Source organism: Juglans microcarpa x Juglans regia, chromosome 3D (genome assembly GCF_004785595.1).
Source record: "Juglans microcarpa x Juglans regia isolate MS1-56 chromosome 3D, Jm3101_v1.0, whole genome shotgun sequence".
NCBI lineage: Eukaryota > Viridiplantae > Streptophyta > Magnoliopsida > Fagales > Juglandaceae > Juglans > Juglans microcarpa x Juglans regia.
This window is the reverse complement of record NC_054598.1, coordinates 2,229,617-2,247,545: the sequence shown is the minus strand read 5'-3', so window position 1 is coordinate 2,247,545 and position 17,929 is coordinate 2,229,617. Positions and strand designations below refer to the sequence as shown.

Genomic DNA, 17,929 nt, shown 5'->3' with positions numbered 1-17,929 from the left:
GAGTGCTACCATGAACCACCGAGTATTTATATATACACAATACATTACATAATATATTGTATAATAATATTATAAAATAAAAATATTTTTATAAAATGATATTATTTTTATAAGATGTTTTATAAAAATATTTTTTATTTAAAATATAATTGTGTAAAGTGTTGTAAAAAATTTAATACGTAAATCATTTTTTATTCATAAAAGCTCTTTGATACGACAGATTCTAGATTAGGGAGCACGTGGCCAGCAAAAAAAGATAATATAATATTGTAAGGTGAGTTGGGTCATCTCATATCAATTTATCTTAAAAAATATATTTGAATTGTGAGATAAAATGATATAGTTTTAGATGAAAATTAAATATTATTATTATTTTGAGATTTAAAAAAATTAAAATATTTATTATATTTTAAGTGAAAATTTATAAAAATTATAATGATGAGATGAATTAAGATGATATAAAATATTTTTACTATCCAAACCGTACATGGGCAGAGCTTTACATGACATCCCTGCTGCTCCAATATTTCGCTCGTTTGAATTCCGTCATTTTCATTCATCTCAAGATGATTTTTTCAGCTATACCTGCTGGGATGATTTTGTTTTTTTAATTTTTAATTTTACTTAATGATTAAGAATAATATTTTTTAATAATATTATAATTTTTTTATTTTTTTAAAAAATATTTGAAAATATTAAAAAATACATGAATGAAAAAATAAATAAAATAAAATCCTAAAATTAACTGTAGCTCCCAGCAGTGGTGGCTGGCGGGGAATGTAGCATGGTCCTTTTAAATCCTACCCACCACTTTGCTTCTTGGCATACCACCTTTTTTCTGACCAGAAAAGTGAAAACTCATTTCCAAGCTTTCGAGTCAGAAGTCTATGTTTTCATAACCCAAAGTTCTTTGAAGCCCAAGCTCAACACCAGATACAGTCCATTTCATGCCAAAAAGATAACCCAGCCCGCCCCAAATCCCTGCTTCTTTTCCCTTCCCCCGTCCAAAGCCCCAGCCCCCCGAGTCTCTCCCTCTCTCCTCTCCTCCCAAATCCCTACTTCTTTTCCCCTTCCCCCGTCCAGCGCCCCAGCCCCCGAATCTCTCCCTCTGCGTTCACTCCTCTCCGTCGCCGCAATCCCTTGCCTTCGCCGCTTATCACGCCAGTAAGTTTCCGTTCGTCTCTTTCTCTTTCTCTCTCTCTCTCTCTCTCCGTCGACTCTCCCCATCTCAGGGTTGTTCTCTGCTCCACCGCGCCGCATGTAATTCTAAATTGGATTTCCGCCTTGCACGTTCCCTCCCACTAGTAATTCTAAATTGAATTTCGCATGGATTGATGGCCACGCTACTTGATTCTTCCTCTCGGCCCAGTGCGTGAGGGACTGTTTCCTTCTGCAAAACAATTTTCCGATCTGAAGCCGTGAGAGGGTTCTAAATCGACGTATTTGCTCCATTTTGTGTTGGATTTCTACCTTTGTATATACAGTTCCTTTGCTTCATCCATCACTTCGGTGAGTTCTTTTCTTCCTTCCTTTGGAAGGGTATATGTTTTATTTGGTTGAATTTAGGAGAAGAAAAAACTTGAGATCTTTAAACCTCTTTTTTATTTATTTATTTATATATATATATATATATTGCAATATTTTTTCCCGGAAGTTTCTTTTTACTTCTTATTTAAGTGAAAAACCATTGTTTGTGAATAATTTACTGTATGTAGCTGAGAAAACTTATGAGAGATAGAATCCAAAAGGTTTTGTTTCTTCTTGGCCTAGTGGATGATATTTGAAATTGGTTTTAGAAAATTGATGAACTTTTTGTTAATTGCGTCTTTGTCTGCTCCTTTTGGATCATTTAATTGTGGTATGGCCGTAATTCGTCTTCTGTTGACCGTAGGCTAAAAAGGTGCTACTATCTCGAAGTTTTTGTTGGTTCTAGTTTGCTTTGCTAAGTGGTCTTATTTCATTTGAATGATTTGCTTATATTTGGTTTCCTTTGCCTCTTGTAGCACGAGTTATCCTCCTATTTTTCTTGTCATTTGCAACCTAATAGGGCAGATGGATCTTGAGACGGAGAACAGAATAGCTGCAATGCTTATGAAAGAAGCAGCAGATTTGCGGCGACAAGCAGAGAAGGAAGGTGTGCATGCCTATCTTAAACAACCCAATTCACGGTTTCGGCCCAATTCACGGTTTCTAACTGCAACTGTTCTTGGAGTACAACAAGGTTAGTTCTACAATTTCTGTAATAATAATATCTCCGTTCTTTTCGTTGATTAGCATTGCAATGTCTTTTATGAAGGACAGATTTTGTAACGAATTTCAATCCTTCATGACTCATGAGGAAAGATGAGTGTTTGCTATATCAAGTGATACGTACCTTCCTTCATGGAAATCGAGGCACATTATACCTTCAGTTTCTTTACAACTTTTTTTTTTTTTAAGTAAGAAGTAAATTTCATTGATATGAATAAAAGATAGGCATAGCCCATGTACACAGGAGTATACAAAAGAAAACGCCTAAATACATTCTAAAAGAACTACATTAAAGATAAGAAATCATGCACATTGTTTCCATTAAGGACAATAGCTGAAAACCATAGGAGTAAAGTGTGTAGAAAAAAGTTATGAAGCTCCGCAATTGTTCTCTCTCTATCTTCAAAGCACCTCACGTTCCTCTTCATCCAACTACACAATTCTTTACAACTTATTCCTTCTTGACTAACCCAAATAGATTTTCTTATTTATTTGAGACAACTCAGTTTCTCTACAACTTAATCATAGAAAAATAATTCAAAAACTGGTGTTTGCAAAGAGTTGAGGAAAACATAATTCTAATGAACAAACAATTGGTTCCATCACTCGAAGTGTAAGTTATCTTTTCAGTGTGGGTGGGTGGGTTTTGTTTGCCTCTTTCATCAAATTACATTTTATGGTTCAGATTTGTGTACTTCAGCTTAAGGTTTATTTATTTATTTGTTTGTTTTTGGGTTTTTGAAACAGCAAATCGAGCTGTGGAAGTGAATGAGATGTGGCGGGCCCGACAAAAAGAGCTAGAGCTGGATGATAGATGTAAAGGCAAATTTAGAAATGGAAGCAGTGATAGCAGCAGCCATATTGACAATTACGGTGTAAACAAAAGTAAGAGGACTCTTGTAAATGTTAACAACACAAGTGCTTCATGTTCATCAAGTGAAAGAGTATATGAGAGTGGCTCTTCAAGGGAAGATGAAGAACTTGAGGAGTTTCTACACTCGAGGTCATAATTTATGCTCTTTCTCACTTTCTCTTCGGTGCATGTGTGTAAGATCTTGAATCACTCAACTTTAAATATGTCAATTTCATTAGTTTGACATGATCTTTTCGTTTTCCGGATGGCAGGGCCAAACGTGGCAGAGGTGGTGTTGGCCCAAGGATGGATGAAACGGGTCCGTACCTTCCACCTTCTTCGGAGTCCATAGAAGATCGGTCAACAAACCCTGATGTATGGAGACGCCATGTTGTCTATGGTCCTGAGAAACCTTGGTCACTGAAGTCACATGATTCTTCAGAAGAGGAGACTAACGAGGAAAAGCGGAAGAAGTCAAAAAAGCTTCACTCAGGGAGCACCGACAAACAACACTCAAGGAAGCACAGATCCAAAGATAATTCAAAGGATAAGAAAAAGAAGAGAAAGGAGGAGAAAAGAAATAAACATCGCAAGTAATGGTTGTTTTCTAAATTTGCTGGTTTCCCACAAAGGTGACAAGTCATTGTACGTCAATATGAATGAAAAATCCTTATTTACGGGCATATAAAAGTTTTGAATATTAGGCTTCCCTCTCAGTGCTTACATCTTGATTCTTTTCTTCCCTGTTCGTAACAAAACATCTTTTTTGGTACTCTCACTCTAGACTCTGGAGGAGTTTCATGCATGGCGTATTTTGGCATATAAAAGAATAGAGAGGATGTACGTATTATTACTTGATAAAAAATGAATCGAAAGCTGCTGATATTTCTTCTCCTAAGCATCTCTCAATACTGTGGACAGGAATGTATAATTAATGAGAATCCTGTTGATCTCAACCTGTACTACTCATGACCCACTGAATTTCAATTACCCCATCACCAATATCCTAGCTAGATGACCAATAAAATGCCGTTTCCACCTTGGCATATATATATATATATATATATATATATATATATATTTTATTTTTCTCCTAATGAATAGGTTTCTGAAATCTGTTTTTTTAATCCCAAGTACTGATCGTGTGTAATTCATTTCCTTGGAATTAAATTAAAACAATTGGTCAAATGTTGCACGAAAGTTTGACATTAGGCCTCCTCTAAATTGGTCGTTAGTCCTATAGTTTTTCTAATTATAGCTCCCGTAGTTGAGCAATAAGGCAAGTTGCTCATATTTGGTCAGCTGCCCGTGGGCCGTGTTTGTCGTTTCGAGCAACGAGTTCAGGTTACCCTGCCCTTGATCAGACCCACCAGGCCCAAGGAATAAACCCAGCCCGCCCGGTTTCATTAAAAATAAGAAAAAAAGATAAGGTTCTAAACGCTCCGTCTTGTCAATGGGATTCTTTAAGAAGTAGTGCTTGTGCTACGTGGATTTATAATTTTTTATTTTATTAGTTATGTTTTAAATTTTAAATTTTCACGATATCAATATTTTTTTTTTTTTTTACAAATTTTTTCTTCTTTAAATTCTTTTCCCCTCTTTTTCCGCAGTATTCCCTCTCTTTTTTTTTTCTCTCTGCAAACAAAGCAGCAGCCCCGCCTCTCTCTCTCTCTCTCTCTCTCTCTCTCTCCTGCGATTTCGGTATTTTTCCGTTGGACGCCTCACGCCGCCCTCCGTTTCGGGTTTCCGTCGTCTCTCGCTGTCGGAAAGCCATCTATCCTCGGCCGTATCTTTATCTCCGTCTGCTTCTCGTTGCCTCTGCAACATAAGCCGCAATTCCCCCGATCACTGTGTTTGCTCTCGCCTCCGTCCCTGCTGCCGCTGCCAACGCCCTCCGCGACGCCACCGCCGGTAAGTATCCTGGTTTTTTCCGCCTCTCTTCCCTCCCCTTCTGGTCTCTCACTCTCGCACATATCTTTGCCACCGCCTTACACGCACTGGTTGCGCCGCTGCCGCTGCAGCCATCCTCCACGCCGTCAGAACCCGAGACCGGACCGCTAAGCCCCAATCTCGGGGTGGTCGCACCCACCGTTTAATTTTCGTGTCTCTTATGATTGGTGCCTACTGGAAGTTGTCCATGTTTGTATGTTGGAGTTTGTAGTTGAGTGATTTCATGGTTGGTTGATGTTTGGACGGTCCCTTGTTGTAATGTCATGGTTGGAGGTGGGATGGTTGTAAAATGAGGGTTAGGGTTCGGATGTCTCGAGAGTGTGATTGTTATTGGTGAGGTGCGTTGTGGTGAATTTTAAGCAAATCCAAGGAAGTTGGGCTAATCTATTGGTGGAGTAGTGCATTGGATGTTGAACTTGGACCATTATACCCAAGGCACCATGATGGACTATTTTGTTTATGGGCTCGTATTGAGTTATAGTTCGGGTTATAAAATTTTGTTAGGTTGGTATTGTATTGGTATGAGTTATTAACATGTTAGTGATATTTTTTATAGATTAGGTTATAATATTGCGAATGTTTGAGTTCAAGGCTTAGATAGTAGACTGCAAAAGTCAGTAAAGTGGTGCTCCTATGCTACATTTTGTCTAAAGCTGACTGAGGTTGATTTTGTGAATAACCTGCATATTTTGATGAAAATGACCTCGGTTATATTCTGCACTAGTCTCTGTATCTGAACTTTGAAATCTGATGTTTTATCATGATTGGTGTAAACATGAGCAATTTTTGTACACTGTTTTTCTATTGCATAAAATGTGAATATAAATCTGAAACTTTTATCTGATTCTATGATATTCTTTGTTCAGTATACATAGAGTCACGATTCGGAATAAACCAGTGATCATCATCCTCTTGAAGTCTGATTAGAAGTGCTGCTTGGGGAATTTTTTGAAGGATGGGAGAAAGAAAGGTGTTGAACAAGTACTATCCGCCAGACTTCGATCCGTCGAAGCTGCCGAGGGTTCGAAGGCCAAAGAACCAGCAGATGAAGGTGCGCATGATGCTCCCCATGAGCATTCGCTGCAACACCTGCGGTAATTACATCTACAAGGGCACCAAGTTCAATTCCCGCAAAGAGGATGTCATAGGCGAGGTATGTATCCCCTTTCTTTGTTTTAGGGCTTTCTATCTAAATTGAAAGTTTTCATTACTCTTATATGTCGGATTATACTTGTTAACTCTAGGTTTGTTCATTTTATATTATTCAAGTTCTTGTTAACACTTAATTTGTTTGTCTTATATTTTTGTTTTCCTGAGCAAAGAAATTGAAGTTTAGGTTTTTCTTATTTGTATGCTTCAGTTGAAAGTCAACAAAATGCCCTGTATTCTGCATTGGTGGTTGTAAGTTGTTTAATTTCAATTCCCATCATCATTAAGTGTGATGATAGACCTGTCTAGTGCCTTCAAGTGAGGACTATATGGGATATGCGGGCTCAAAAGAAACATGCTGTGTTGCTAGAACATCTTTTCCCCCAAACAGTATGAAAAGTTAAATATGAAGAACTTGTCTGGCTTAAAATGTGTTAATGTTGCTTTTCCTTTTCCAGATACAAGACGTTAGCCACAGATCTATAAGTTTTTGTACCATGTTTTGAGTCATGATATAGCTTGTTTAAAGCAAAGAAAGTGTATTGAATGCATGAGCCCCAGCCTTACTACTATCTTTATGATTAATATTCCCTTTTGGTTTTCTACAGTGTTTTGTACTTTTTTTGCTGGTTTCTTTCATTTGAGATTTGAATATGTGATATTAATGAACAAGATCGCTTATCTTTAATTGGTTGCAGACATATTTAGGAATTCAAATCTTTCGATTCTACTTCAAATGTACAAAGTGTTCTGCGGAGCTTGCGATGAAGACAGATCCAAAAAATTCAGACTATGTTGTTGAGTCTGGTGCCACACGGAATTTTGAACCTTGGCGTGAAGAGGATGAGGTAAAAATTTTAAGCATGTTTGGTTTGAGAAAGGCTTTAGAAATACTTCTCTTTCATCATCACCCAAATATTTTTTTGCATCCCAGTATTTACCTCGTTTTGGGACATAAAAATCACAAATTCACAATATCCAATACAAAATTCATTGCAAGACATTTTTATCATTGCAACTTTTCGTTCTTTTTACCCACTTTGACCAAATTTAACAGAAACATATCATAAAATCTGTATCCAAAGAACTTTGCATTCTATAGAAATTTTCACTCAAAGAATATTCAACAATTTGAGAAATTCACTTACCAAACATGCCCTAGAACTTCCTGTGCACAACTATATATTATGTGGCCAGATCCCTGTCATTGTTATCAACAGAACTTGTTTGTCAATAAATTGTTCTTTTCGTCAGGTAACAGAGATGGAAAGACAGAAAAGGGATGCCGAAGAGATGGGAGATGCTATGAAATCATTAGAGAACAGAACCTTGGATTCAAAGAGAGAGATGGATATCCTTGCTGCGCTAGATGAGATGAAGTCTATGAAGGTACTTTCTTTAGTAAATGGGTTTTATTTAATCAAGTATCCACTTAACAGTGAGAGGAATGGAATCCAGGGCTCAAATAGCTTTCGTAATTGTAGACATATTGCCTTAGATCATCATCATGTTGTCTAACATTATTGCTTTATTAATCAATTAACACCTGGTTTGAACCTGAGGTCAATATGAGTTTGATACTAATCCCCCCCCCCCCCCCCCCCTTTTTTCTTGTCTTGCAGTCTAGACATGCTACTGTGAGTGTAGATGCCATGCTTGAGGCCTTGCAGCGCACAGCCGGGGAAAAGGTATGATTAATGTGCTCTCTGTGTTTAGATCAGTTTTGCTCCTTAAGTGCAGAAGTATATCGGAGCTCTCTGTGTTTAGATCAGTTTTGCTCCTTAAGTGCAAAAGTATATCGGATCACTCTCGTTACTAAATCCCACTGGGCTGCACAGTCACTTTCATTGTGTTGGTTGGGCTCTTTTGTTGGGTGAACAGTTGCATGTTCATCACTTTTCTCATGCATATTGTGAGTGAGTACTTATCCATGGTCAAGCATAATAAGCAAATGGATTGATTTCCCTGTCTAGTATCTTTCTTCAACCAGCCACGGGATCAAATCTCTTCTATGTTGCTTCAATTGTTGGGTCACTGGTTTTAGCTGCCTCGACTGCACCAGTATTCCTGTCTATGAGAAGTTGTTTAGTTAACTGCGACAATTTTATTTACACTGTAAACTTCTTGGGGGAAATTTGTTCACGTACATCCATAATTATTTACTTCACTCCATTCTATAGTAAAATCCACTTGTTCAAACAGTATATAAGACTATTTTACTGTAATTGGTTTATCTTTTGATTCGCATAAACTAATTCTACTGTTTGTCCTTTTACTTATAAAAAATTTCTACAGTTTGTCCTTTTTCTAGAAGTGGAACTTTGGCCTCTTTGCATAAATATTTGTTCATATTGTAGTTAATATTTCTAGGTTATTTTGCTCTCTCTCTCTGTCTCTCTGTAGTATTATCATTTGGTTCTGACTGTATTAATTGATTTTTATGCTGGCAGGAGAAAAGGTTGGAAGAAGAGGATGAAGCACTTATAAAATCAATATTTCATGTTAGTACAGAAATTTTACTTCTATTAGTTACCTCCAATGTCAGCCTCCCCTTCCCCCTCCTTTCTTTTGTATGCAAGATGTTTGCCTCATTACTATGTTGAAAATATTTTGCAGAAGCCAATAGATTATGTTCGAAGAATTCATGATGAAGATCTTGATGATGATGGAGATCTTGACGATGATGGAGATATGATTCAGCTTTCAAGTGGTAATGGTGAAACATCTGGTGATAATCTAAAGGTATGGCGATGCTGTAATGATGGTTTGTGTTTCCTAAGTTTGTTTGGTAAGTATGGATTGAATCTATCATTTTGGAAAAAAAAAAAAATCTATCATTTTGAGTGTAAAAAAACGTCTACCCTTGTGCAATTCTTCGTGATATAATTTGAACAGAATTTTTTTATCAGTAAATAAGAATTTTATTAAAATAGGTGAAGCCAAGTACACAGGACATATACAAGAGCAATACCTATGCATGAGTGTAAAATAATTTGAACAGAATTTTATAATGGGTTCTTTTAGTTTTTCAAGTAGGAGTCATTTGATACTGGAAAGATTTGATATACACTTACAGAAAAAGAAGATTTGATATACATCTTTATGTAACTAGGTGTATGCTGTTTGTATACCTCATGTGTACTTGGGTGCCTATTCACTTCTATTAATAAAATTCTATTTTGCTTGTAAAAAAGAAAAGAAAAGAGAGAGTTGCTATACATCTAAATTGTTTATATTAAGTGGACTATGATTTTAGATTATAGGATGGTGAAGAAAAAGTTACAGGGTTTGTAAGCCAATATCTTTTAGAAGGGGCTAAAACTTGGAAGCTATAATAGTTGTATGAAATTAGGATTATTCTGAAAAGATTTTTTGAACTTGTGTTTGCACACGATTTCAATGCAGAGGAGAAAGGTTTCTGAACAGCCTCTTGGTAACCCAACAGATTCTTTGACAAAAGCCGCTTTTGACAGCTCCACCAACAAAGGTATCAGATACTTTCCCCCTTCCTAGTAGCACGTTACCACTATTATTGACATCTTAATAGCATTGAAGCCATTAGTTCCTAAATGGTATCATTGTTGTCCAAAGGGCAATGTAAATATACTATTTTAGTTTAACTGATGTTATTTTCTTTTTCCAACTTTTCAGTTTCTCTGGGTTTTTTCAAGTAATCTATTTTAGGGATAATAGCTCTACTGGTACCTGGGTTTGCACTAATTACTAATTAGTCCTTGTTATAAAAAATTTTAGAAAAATATATATAATATATTGGGTATGCTTCATTCACTAGTACCTAGATGTAATTAGGCATGTTCATTGTATACTACCGCTGTACTTAGGCAATGCCTTTTATATCAATAAAATTTTACTTTTACCTATTAAAAAAAGTATTGGGTATGCTTCACATAGCTCTATTGGTACCTGTTTGTCACGTCACGACAAATTATATTTGGACAAGTGTTGAAACTGCACACTTAGCGTCTAAAAAACTAAAAAAAATGTCACATGAAAATTATTTCAATTTAAAGAAAAAAATAAATTATGTTTTAAAATATGCCATACATTTTATTTTCAGTTAGAAAAAGGGGGTCATTGATTTGGCTTAATTGCAGTATTTTCCTTTAGAGACTTACATTCATGTTTAATTGTTGACAGAAAATCTAGGTGGTTCAGAGGCTGCTGGCAATACCAAGTTTGTATTCAAGTCTTCAACCGTTAGGATTTCGGTTAGGAAGCCAGCTTCCAATGGTAGTAATTTAGTGAAAATGGAAGGGAACAAACAAGGTGCTAGAACCAATACAAGTGAACTTCAGGTTGTGACCTCCGGAGATAACAATCCAGTAGCGACCTCCGGTGGACTACTATCGCTCTGCCAAAACTATGAAAGTGACGACGACTAGTGATTGACTGGGAGCGTATCTTATAACAATAATTTCTTTTTCCAATATATTTGGGAACTTCATTTAATTTGTGAGTAGGTTTTTAGTTGCATTTTGGGAGCTCGCTCAGTGGTACTAAAACAAGAACAAATGGTGTACCTCAGCAGGAGATCAGTAGTAAGTTATAATTGAACAAATGGTAACTTCAACAATTTTAATGCTTTTATAGAAAATATACTCGAAAATGCATAAATAATATGTTTGGAAAGCAAAAGTGTAGAAGTCACACTTGCTTTATGACATCATTATTATGAAATACATTCTGCAATATTGCAAAAATAGGCAGTCCAGCTGATGCCAGTGACGTTTGAAACGGAAGAATTGAAGGGTAGGGAAAGTTTATTTATAACTACTCAGCATGAGTTGCCTATGTGCCATGCATCAAACATTGAAGAGGTTACTCGCCCTCAAGCTTTCAAAAGTATCCTTTAAAGTCACCTCCACTGGAGTGAAGTTAAGGCCTAAACTTTCAGCTCTCTCCCTGGATACCTTGTAGGAAGATGCAAAAGGATGGTCATCTCCGCATCTGCAACATAAAAAGTGTAGGTCAATTGTGTCCGAATTCTATTACGGTGGTAGCTGATATATGTTACAGAACACACTATCCAATTAACAGGTTGCATAAACCAAGTACAAAAACTTCAAAACAGTCGGATAAGCTTACTTTTCAGGAACGTTTATATCAGGGAAGAGTTCACGCATAAGCTTCACAAACTCAGAAAATTGGAGAACTCTTCCAACTAAACAATATCTTCCACTGGCTGATGGATTCTCGAAGGCTAGTATATGTGCATTAGCAACATCTCTAACATCAACCCATCTGGGAGACATAACTGGAATACTTTCAGCCCCTGCATAAGAGAGTGTCAACTGCTTGCATCACAAAAGATTGCCGTCTTTTAGAAGATGGAATCAGGCAGAACCACTTTCTGGGAGAAACTAACGTTTCTAAAGATTATGAACCGTATAGTTTCCAAAATTACCTTCAAAGGAAATGCATTTAGATCTTGATAACTTCCAATTTTTTGAAACATCCCTAAAGAATGAAATTACCATTGAACTATGATTCCTTCTTTTCAAAAGAAAAAAAAAAAATCTTTAATTTATAACTTTTACAAACAGCTCGAAGCAAAGTCGCATGCCACATAGTCATTGCAAGAGTTTCATCATAATGAAGATGACAAGTAATTCCAATAGATGTGTGTAAATACTAAAAATCGTTCGAGATGAAATATGTAAGATTTTTTTAGCATAAAATTGATATAACTGGGATGTTATGCCGTGAGATAAACCATCTCGTGATAGACTTTTCATTTTTTTTTTTTTTTTTTTTTTCTGCATGTAATACCTGTAGTAGCAGCTACTCCCATACTTTCTGCCTTTCTGGCAAGGCTGTGGGTGAGCATAAGTTAGGTTTTGCCATCTTTACCTTGGCCTTTCATATGAAGCACCGTAAGCATGAGCAGTGATCTTATTCCCATGTAATTGTTACAGTTTCAAATAACTCAGGGATTTGTACATATATTACTTCTAATGACAAATTTAAATCATTTGGGAAAAATAAAGATGGATGCAGGGATGATAGCATGACAAGGATGCTACACTGGAGTACTCAGGATTCAGGAAAACAACATGAGTTCACGAAACAAGAATAAGCAACATGGAAGGAAACAGGAGGCCACTCCTTTCATTAAAATTACTGAAATAATAGCTGATTAAAGCTGATTTATTTTGGCAAATAGTTACTGAGAGTTTGAGTAAGAGCTGCGATTGGATACAGACAACTACTGTAGGAATAAACGTATCATGCATGCTATTGCTATTAATCCTCCTATTTAACATATTAATTTTATTGCTCCTACTCAACTATATAGGACTTTTTCACATGGTTCTTTCCAGCAAAAGAAAGTGAGCCAGCACAAAACAAAATGCAATTTTTCTTTTCGAGGTTTCTGCAGCAAGATGTGCTATCCTACAAACTATGAGAAGAAGAATAGAAAGTAAATCAAAAATTAAATATTTACCCACATAATTCCAAATGATAAATGCTTTAGTCACAAAGAAATCCCACAAAGTAAATTCACAAACTTACATGACTTGATGTGATCTGTTAGATTATAAAGCTACTTTTGCTTTTAAAGTAGATTTAACGTATCATATGAAGCCATTCCAAATAATTGCATACACCTCAAAACAGGTTTCCATAGAGTCATACTTTAATAGGTTAGACCCATGGCAAACACTTTCCACCAGTTACTCGCATGGGGAGCAGATACCATATAGTCTGTGACAGGTTCTTCAATAGATTCTTTTTCAATTAATAAGCACAAGTATTTGTTAATATTCAAATAGAAAGGTAACCGATCAAAAATAATATTCAAATAGAAAGGAAAACAATACTTTCACTGGCAGAAGAATACCTTTCACAAGTTTGAGAAATGGCTCCAAACTTGTATTGAGAGTTGGCTGTAAAAGGGGACCACTCACCCACCCAGGATGCATTGCTACCATGTCAATTCCATTTTCTTTGGAAAATTCCCAAGCAGCCTTCTCTGCCAAGGTCTTTGCAAGCATATACCAAAGCTGAAGAAAACAATTATTTTTAGGAGACACACAGAAAATATTTGTGGCTGCAATATACTAATTAGCCACTATCTAAGACTGCTGCTGATAAATAATGTATGTTACGCAACTAAACCAAATATAAAACATTTGAACACCATATTTACTAATGCAACTACGAGGCATGGAAGGCATGCTTCCGATAACATTCTTCCGTGCCCCCCGCCCAAGGGCAGCGGGGGCAGAATATTTAGGGGCAGTGCTACTCCCACCGCTGGGAGCTCCAGCTAGTGGTTTTGGGATTTTTTTTTACATGTATTTTTTTAACACATTTAAATATTTTTTAAAAAATAAAAAATTCACAATATTATTAAAAAATACTTACTTAATCATTAAATAAAAAATAATAATAAAAAAAAAAAACTCAGCAGTAGAAACAAATGGTAAGAATAGCATTTTCCTTTAGTACATCTACCACTGCTTTACTTTTATCCTTTTTCCCTCAATACATGCTTCTAGAAGCCAATAGAGAATTGGATGTTCGAATTAAGATTCTGCCCTAGCCAACACTTGGCTCCAGTTCAGGGGCAATAGTTCACTTAATCATTCAAATATAGTGACAGAGACAGAAAGCATAAATAAGTTTTAATGGAAAACAAGGTGTTCTTCAAAGATATCAATAACAGTTTAATCGTCGTGGAGTTAGCAAGCGTCGTGTAATCGCTTTGAAAAATAGTAGAGTTTACTATTAAAAAATTAATTTTTTTCATGTGGGTCATATGTTTTATTCATTTTTTTTAAAGCGATTACGTGGTGGTTATACAATTCACAGTTGCAAATATCTTTTCTCATAATCTAATATTTACTGATGTGACCTTTCAAATGGTTTTATACTTATATGACCTAATTCATAGTTATTTAATACAAGATTCGATGACATGGCTGAACAGAAGCAAAGCTCCTGCTTCGAAAATTATATAGCTTATCGATATGAATAAGCTCACCTTACAGGGCTACACCCACAGTCTAAGATGGGAGACAAACGATCAAGAGGAAAAAGGAAACAAAAGAAGGAAAGAACAGACCATATTGTCTGCACAAGATAACTTGTCCCAGGCTTGCCCACATATGCGTACCATTATGGTTTAAGTGAGAAGCAGTCACAAAATCATTTTGAGTCCTCATTTGTAGCTTCAGCAATGAACTTGAGAAAAAGATAATATGTAATAAGAAATTAGCATATATATGTGAACCTTCGATTCCTCACAAAAAGCTGGATCTGAAAACCAAGTCTCATCAACTACCACATCAGGAGTAAGGGGTTTTCCATTGTATACAACCGCTGCCATTGAGGATGTTATAACCACCCTTTTAACAGATGAAACTTTAGCACATGATCTTAGAACGTTAAGTGTTCCCTTCACTGCTGGCTCAATTAATTCGGCCTGAAAGGAATTATAAACAAAAGGCATTTGAATTGGGTAAGTTGATAATGAACCAGTGCATTTAAATGTAAACTCTTGCACAGTATCTGGACAGACTAAGGCATTTTTCCATCTTAAATTTGAATGAGCTCAAAGAGACGCTAACAAAGACTACTTGCATGTGAACATTGGAGAAGGTCTATTGTTAGTATTAATTGTAGATAAAAGATGTATCCAATGAATATCAACAAGCAAATGTGAAAGCCCAAGAGGGTAATTTCATCTGAATAAACCCATGAAAGAATAAAGTCACATCATGGACTACTTCAAATTATAAGGGGACATGAAATTCATCCACTTTTGGTAAACAGCTAAGCATTATACGACCCATTTGCATAATACATGACATTTGCATTGGTTCAATTAGCATGAAACAGAACGTACATGAGGATCGTTGGCACTGAGATAAACAGGAGTGGCTGTATGAAAAACGCCCTCGCATCCATCAACCAGGGAATCAAACGATCTTTCTTCCAGTAAGTCTGCTTTGAACAAATGAAGTCTTTCCTTAGCTCCATCCAGCATAAGCAAGTGTTCTGTCTTCTTTGGGTCATCTGTGAAACACATTTAAAGTTGAGACCATAAAATGTTTACATATACCCCGTTTGGCTCCGAAAAGTCTTTCATCTCATCTCATCATTATAACTTTTCTAAATTTATACACAAAATACAATAAACAATTCAATTTTTTCAAATCTTAATTCAACTTTTTAAAATTCTAAAATAATAATAATATTAAAAAATAATATTCTAACAATATTTTTTTAACTTTCATCTTTTATTTAAAACCATCTCATATGAATCCAAACCAACCATAGTGCATCTCATTTCATCTCTCATCTAATTTCGAAAGCGAAAAATAAATCTTTTCTTAGTGATTATAAGGAAGTTTGAAGCAAAGTGAACTGACAGTTGATCGAAGCTGTTCAACTACTTTAGACTACAAGAGTTGGTTCCAAGAAACTCAAGGAGCTTTTTTCTAAAAACATAAAATATATGTATTATTAGCCGTATCCCTCTCAAAGGAAAATCCTATACACTCCCAACTCAAGGAGCTCAAAATTAAAGAAAACATCGATAATAGAAGAAATCCTTATGTAATCTGATGAAAGAATCAGAGAATATGAGATAGTACTTTTGATCTACTTACTTGGGTCACGAACAGAGGCATTGACAGTGTATCCGCGTTGGAGCAAGAGTTTCACCAGCCACGACGCAATGTATCCGGACGCTCCTGTTACGCACACCACCTTCTCTGCTCCACTACTCATTCTCTCTTTGGTACCTTTTCTGCTCCAACGCTCATTCTGTCCCTCTTGACACAGTCTTTCTTAGAAAAACACTCTTTCTCTGTGTTTGTATCCGGACGCAAGCCATGACGCCATGCAACCTGCTCCAATTACATTGTGATTGACCACCTTCCCGTAATACCTGCTCCAATTTCTTCGAGTCTATCTATAAAAATATAAATATTCATGTCGCCGTCAGTGACGCGGTGTATCCGGACGCAAGCCATGATGCAGCATTGTAACCATGGAACGTAGTGAAATTTTTTATAAAATATTTTTATAGAAGACTGATGAAAATTATTGTTCGATTTAAAACTTTTTATTTTTTTTAGGGTGTAAGACTCTACATTTATAAAATAAAAGTATTTTTATAATAAAAGAATTTTACAGCAGAAAATATTAATCTTACAATAAAAAGGTCCCTCGTACGATTAAAACTTGTGCTTAGACTTCCGTGCTCTTTCCTATGGCCGTGTCTGTCCTGATGCGTACTTCTCATTCCGTCCCTGTGAGGGGGAGGACATGCATAAAAACTAAAATGAGTCGAAGACTCGTAAACATTATTTCATACGGTTAAAATATAATAACATAAGTTTTCATTCATGCATTCATCATTTATACATATTATACTTACGTGCTTACATACATACATGCGTTCTTTTGAAAATGTTACTGGACGGAGTTTTCCTTTGAAAATGGACTTTCTTTTCGTAAAACATTTCTCCCGTCAGTGCCTTCATTTCTGCAAGAATGCGGTGCATTCTTGTATAAGTGTGTTCATTCGAAAACATCACTGGAAGGGGTTTTCTTTCAGTAAAACGTTTCTCCCGTCAGTGCCTTCATTTCTTAAAAGTTCGTGCATTACGTGCATACATGCGTTCATACATACATACATATATACATACATACATTCATTCTTATCACTTTCATAGGCCAGTACACACTGTTACGCCCCGTGTGTTGGGGTTAGCGGTCTTCCTTTTGACCCGGACTCCGCCCTTGGCTACGGGTTGGAAATCCCTTTTCAGTCAGGGGGCAGCACTGGGTGCACTACCAGTACTACTTACCCAGCATTGCAATCAGCCCATTCATTGGTACCATTTTCATTCATTCATGTGGTCGTTACATATCTTCATACATTTCATGCTTTCATTCATTCATGCTTTTCGTTCATTCATTCATGTCAGCTCTAAAAAGCCGAAGCTTTCATTCAGTTCTTTCTTTCCTTTAACAGTCATTTCATGAGAAAATATTTCTTTTCATGAAAAAACATTTCTTTTCATAAGAAAACATCGTTTGGGACGTAAGCCCAAAAACGTCTTTCCTTTTTCAGTTCATTTCAGTTTAACAGTTCGTTCGTGGAAAACATCATTTAAAAACATGCATGGCTTAAACGTCAGCTTTCGTGGCATCCCTAAGTATCACCTTGAACGTCATCTCTCACGGCACCCACGAGCATCACCTCATGGCTCATATGAGAGCGTCGGTTCGTAGGATCCATAAAAGCATCGGTCTAAGCTCGTCTTTAGTGCATTTACATCAGTTCGTGGATTTTCTTAAAAAATACATACAATAGATACAGCGCATAGTCATCCATTCACATGCGTACAATTAATACTTTCGTTGCGTAAAAAGGGGCTGCCAAGGAGGGGCCATACATACGTATACCTTTGAACAATTAGTATTTTCTTTCGTAAAACGTCTTTCGCGTCTTTTCTTAAAGCATCGTGAAGAAAAGCGTTTCGTTTCATTTCTTTATATTTTAAAAAGACTCTAGAAGAGTATGAATGTAACACTTACCTGGACTCCATGCTACTTTCATACCATGCAGTCCATTCATGCACGTGTCAGCTGACAACCTACATACATACACATACCTTAGCATCATTCTCTATCTAATGCATAAGCAACTTAAACTATAAATAGAACTACGTTATACTTGGAACACTC

At 36.2% G+C, this 17,929-nt stretch overlaps 3 protein-coding genes across 7 annotated transcripts; 2 read left to right on the top strand and 1 right to left on the bottom strand.

Annotated features, from left to right (window-relative positions):
• Positions 1-1,009: 1,009 nt before the first annotated feature.
• LOC121255478 (protein FAM133) lies at positions 1,010-3,812 on the top strand. 3 transcript variants are annotated; one of them, XM_041155829.1, is made up of 4 exons: positions 1,010-1,509; positions 2,048-2,221; positions 2,998-3,253; positions 3,376-3,812. In XM_041155829.1, the coding sequence occupies exons 2-4, from the start codon at positions 2,053-2,055 to the stop codon at positions 3,698-3,700; spliced, it is 750 nt and encodes a 249-aa protein (XP_041011763.1). In that variant the 5' UTR covers positions 1,010-1,509; positions 2,048-2,052; the 3' UTR covers positions 3,701-3,812. The 3 variants fall into 3 exon arrangements, with proteins under 3 accessions (XP_041011763.1, XP_041011762.1, XP_041011764.1); XM_041155828.1 differs by having other exon boundaries at positions 2,004-2,221; XM_041155830.1 differs by having other exon boundaries at positions 1,017-1,164; positions 2,004-2,221.
• Positions 3,813-4,735: 923 nt separating this feature from the next.
• LOC121255446 (splicing factor YJU2-like) lies at positions 4,736-10,672 on the top strand. Of its 2 annotated transcripts, none has more exons than XM_041155788.1 (9): positions 4,736-5,014; positions 5,920-6,206; positions 6,901-7,050; positions 7,457-7,591; positions 7,825-7,890; positions 8,653-8,703; positions 8,819-8,944; positions 9,608-9,689; positions 10,370-10,672. In XM_041155788.1, the coding sequence occupies exons 2-9, from the start codon at positions 6,009-6,011 to the stop codon at positions 10,603-10,605; spliced, it is 1,044 nt and encodes a 347-aa protein (XP_041011722.1). In that variant the 5' UTR covers positions 4,736-5,014; positions 5,920-6,008; the 3' UTR covers positions 10,606-10,672. The 2 variants fall into 2 exon arrangements, with proteins under 2 accessions (XP_041011722.1, XP_041011721.1); XM_041155787.1 differs by having other exon boundaries at positions 4,737-5,014; positions 10,361-10,672.
• Positions 10,673-10,859: 187 nt separating this feature from the next.
• On the bottom strand, positions 10,860-16,219 carry LOC121255461 (phenylacetaldehyde reductase-like). Of its 2 annotated transcripts, XM_041155806.1 has the most exons (6): positions 15,841-16,219; positions 15,075-15,244; positions 14,460-14,651; positions 13,065-13,227; positions 11,309-11,495; positions 10,860-11,170 (listed from the first exon to the last, which is right to left on the bottom strand). In XM_041155806.1, exons 1-6 carry the CDS (start codon positions 15,959-15,961, stop codon positions 11,026-11,028), a joined length of 978 nt encoding a protein of 325 aa, XP_041011740.1. In that variant the 5' UTR covers positions 15,962-16,219; the 3' UTR covers positions 10,860-11,025. The 2 variants fall into 2 exon arrangements, with proteins under 2 accessions (XP_041011740.1, XP_041011741.1); XM_041155807.1 differs by lacking the exons at positions 10,860-11,170; positions 11,309-11,495 and adding an exon at positions 11,505-11,680.
• Between the last annotated feature and the right edge of the window lie 1,710 nt (positions 16,220-17,929).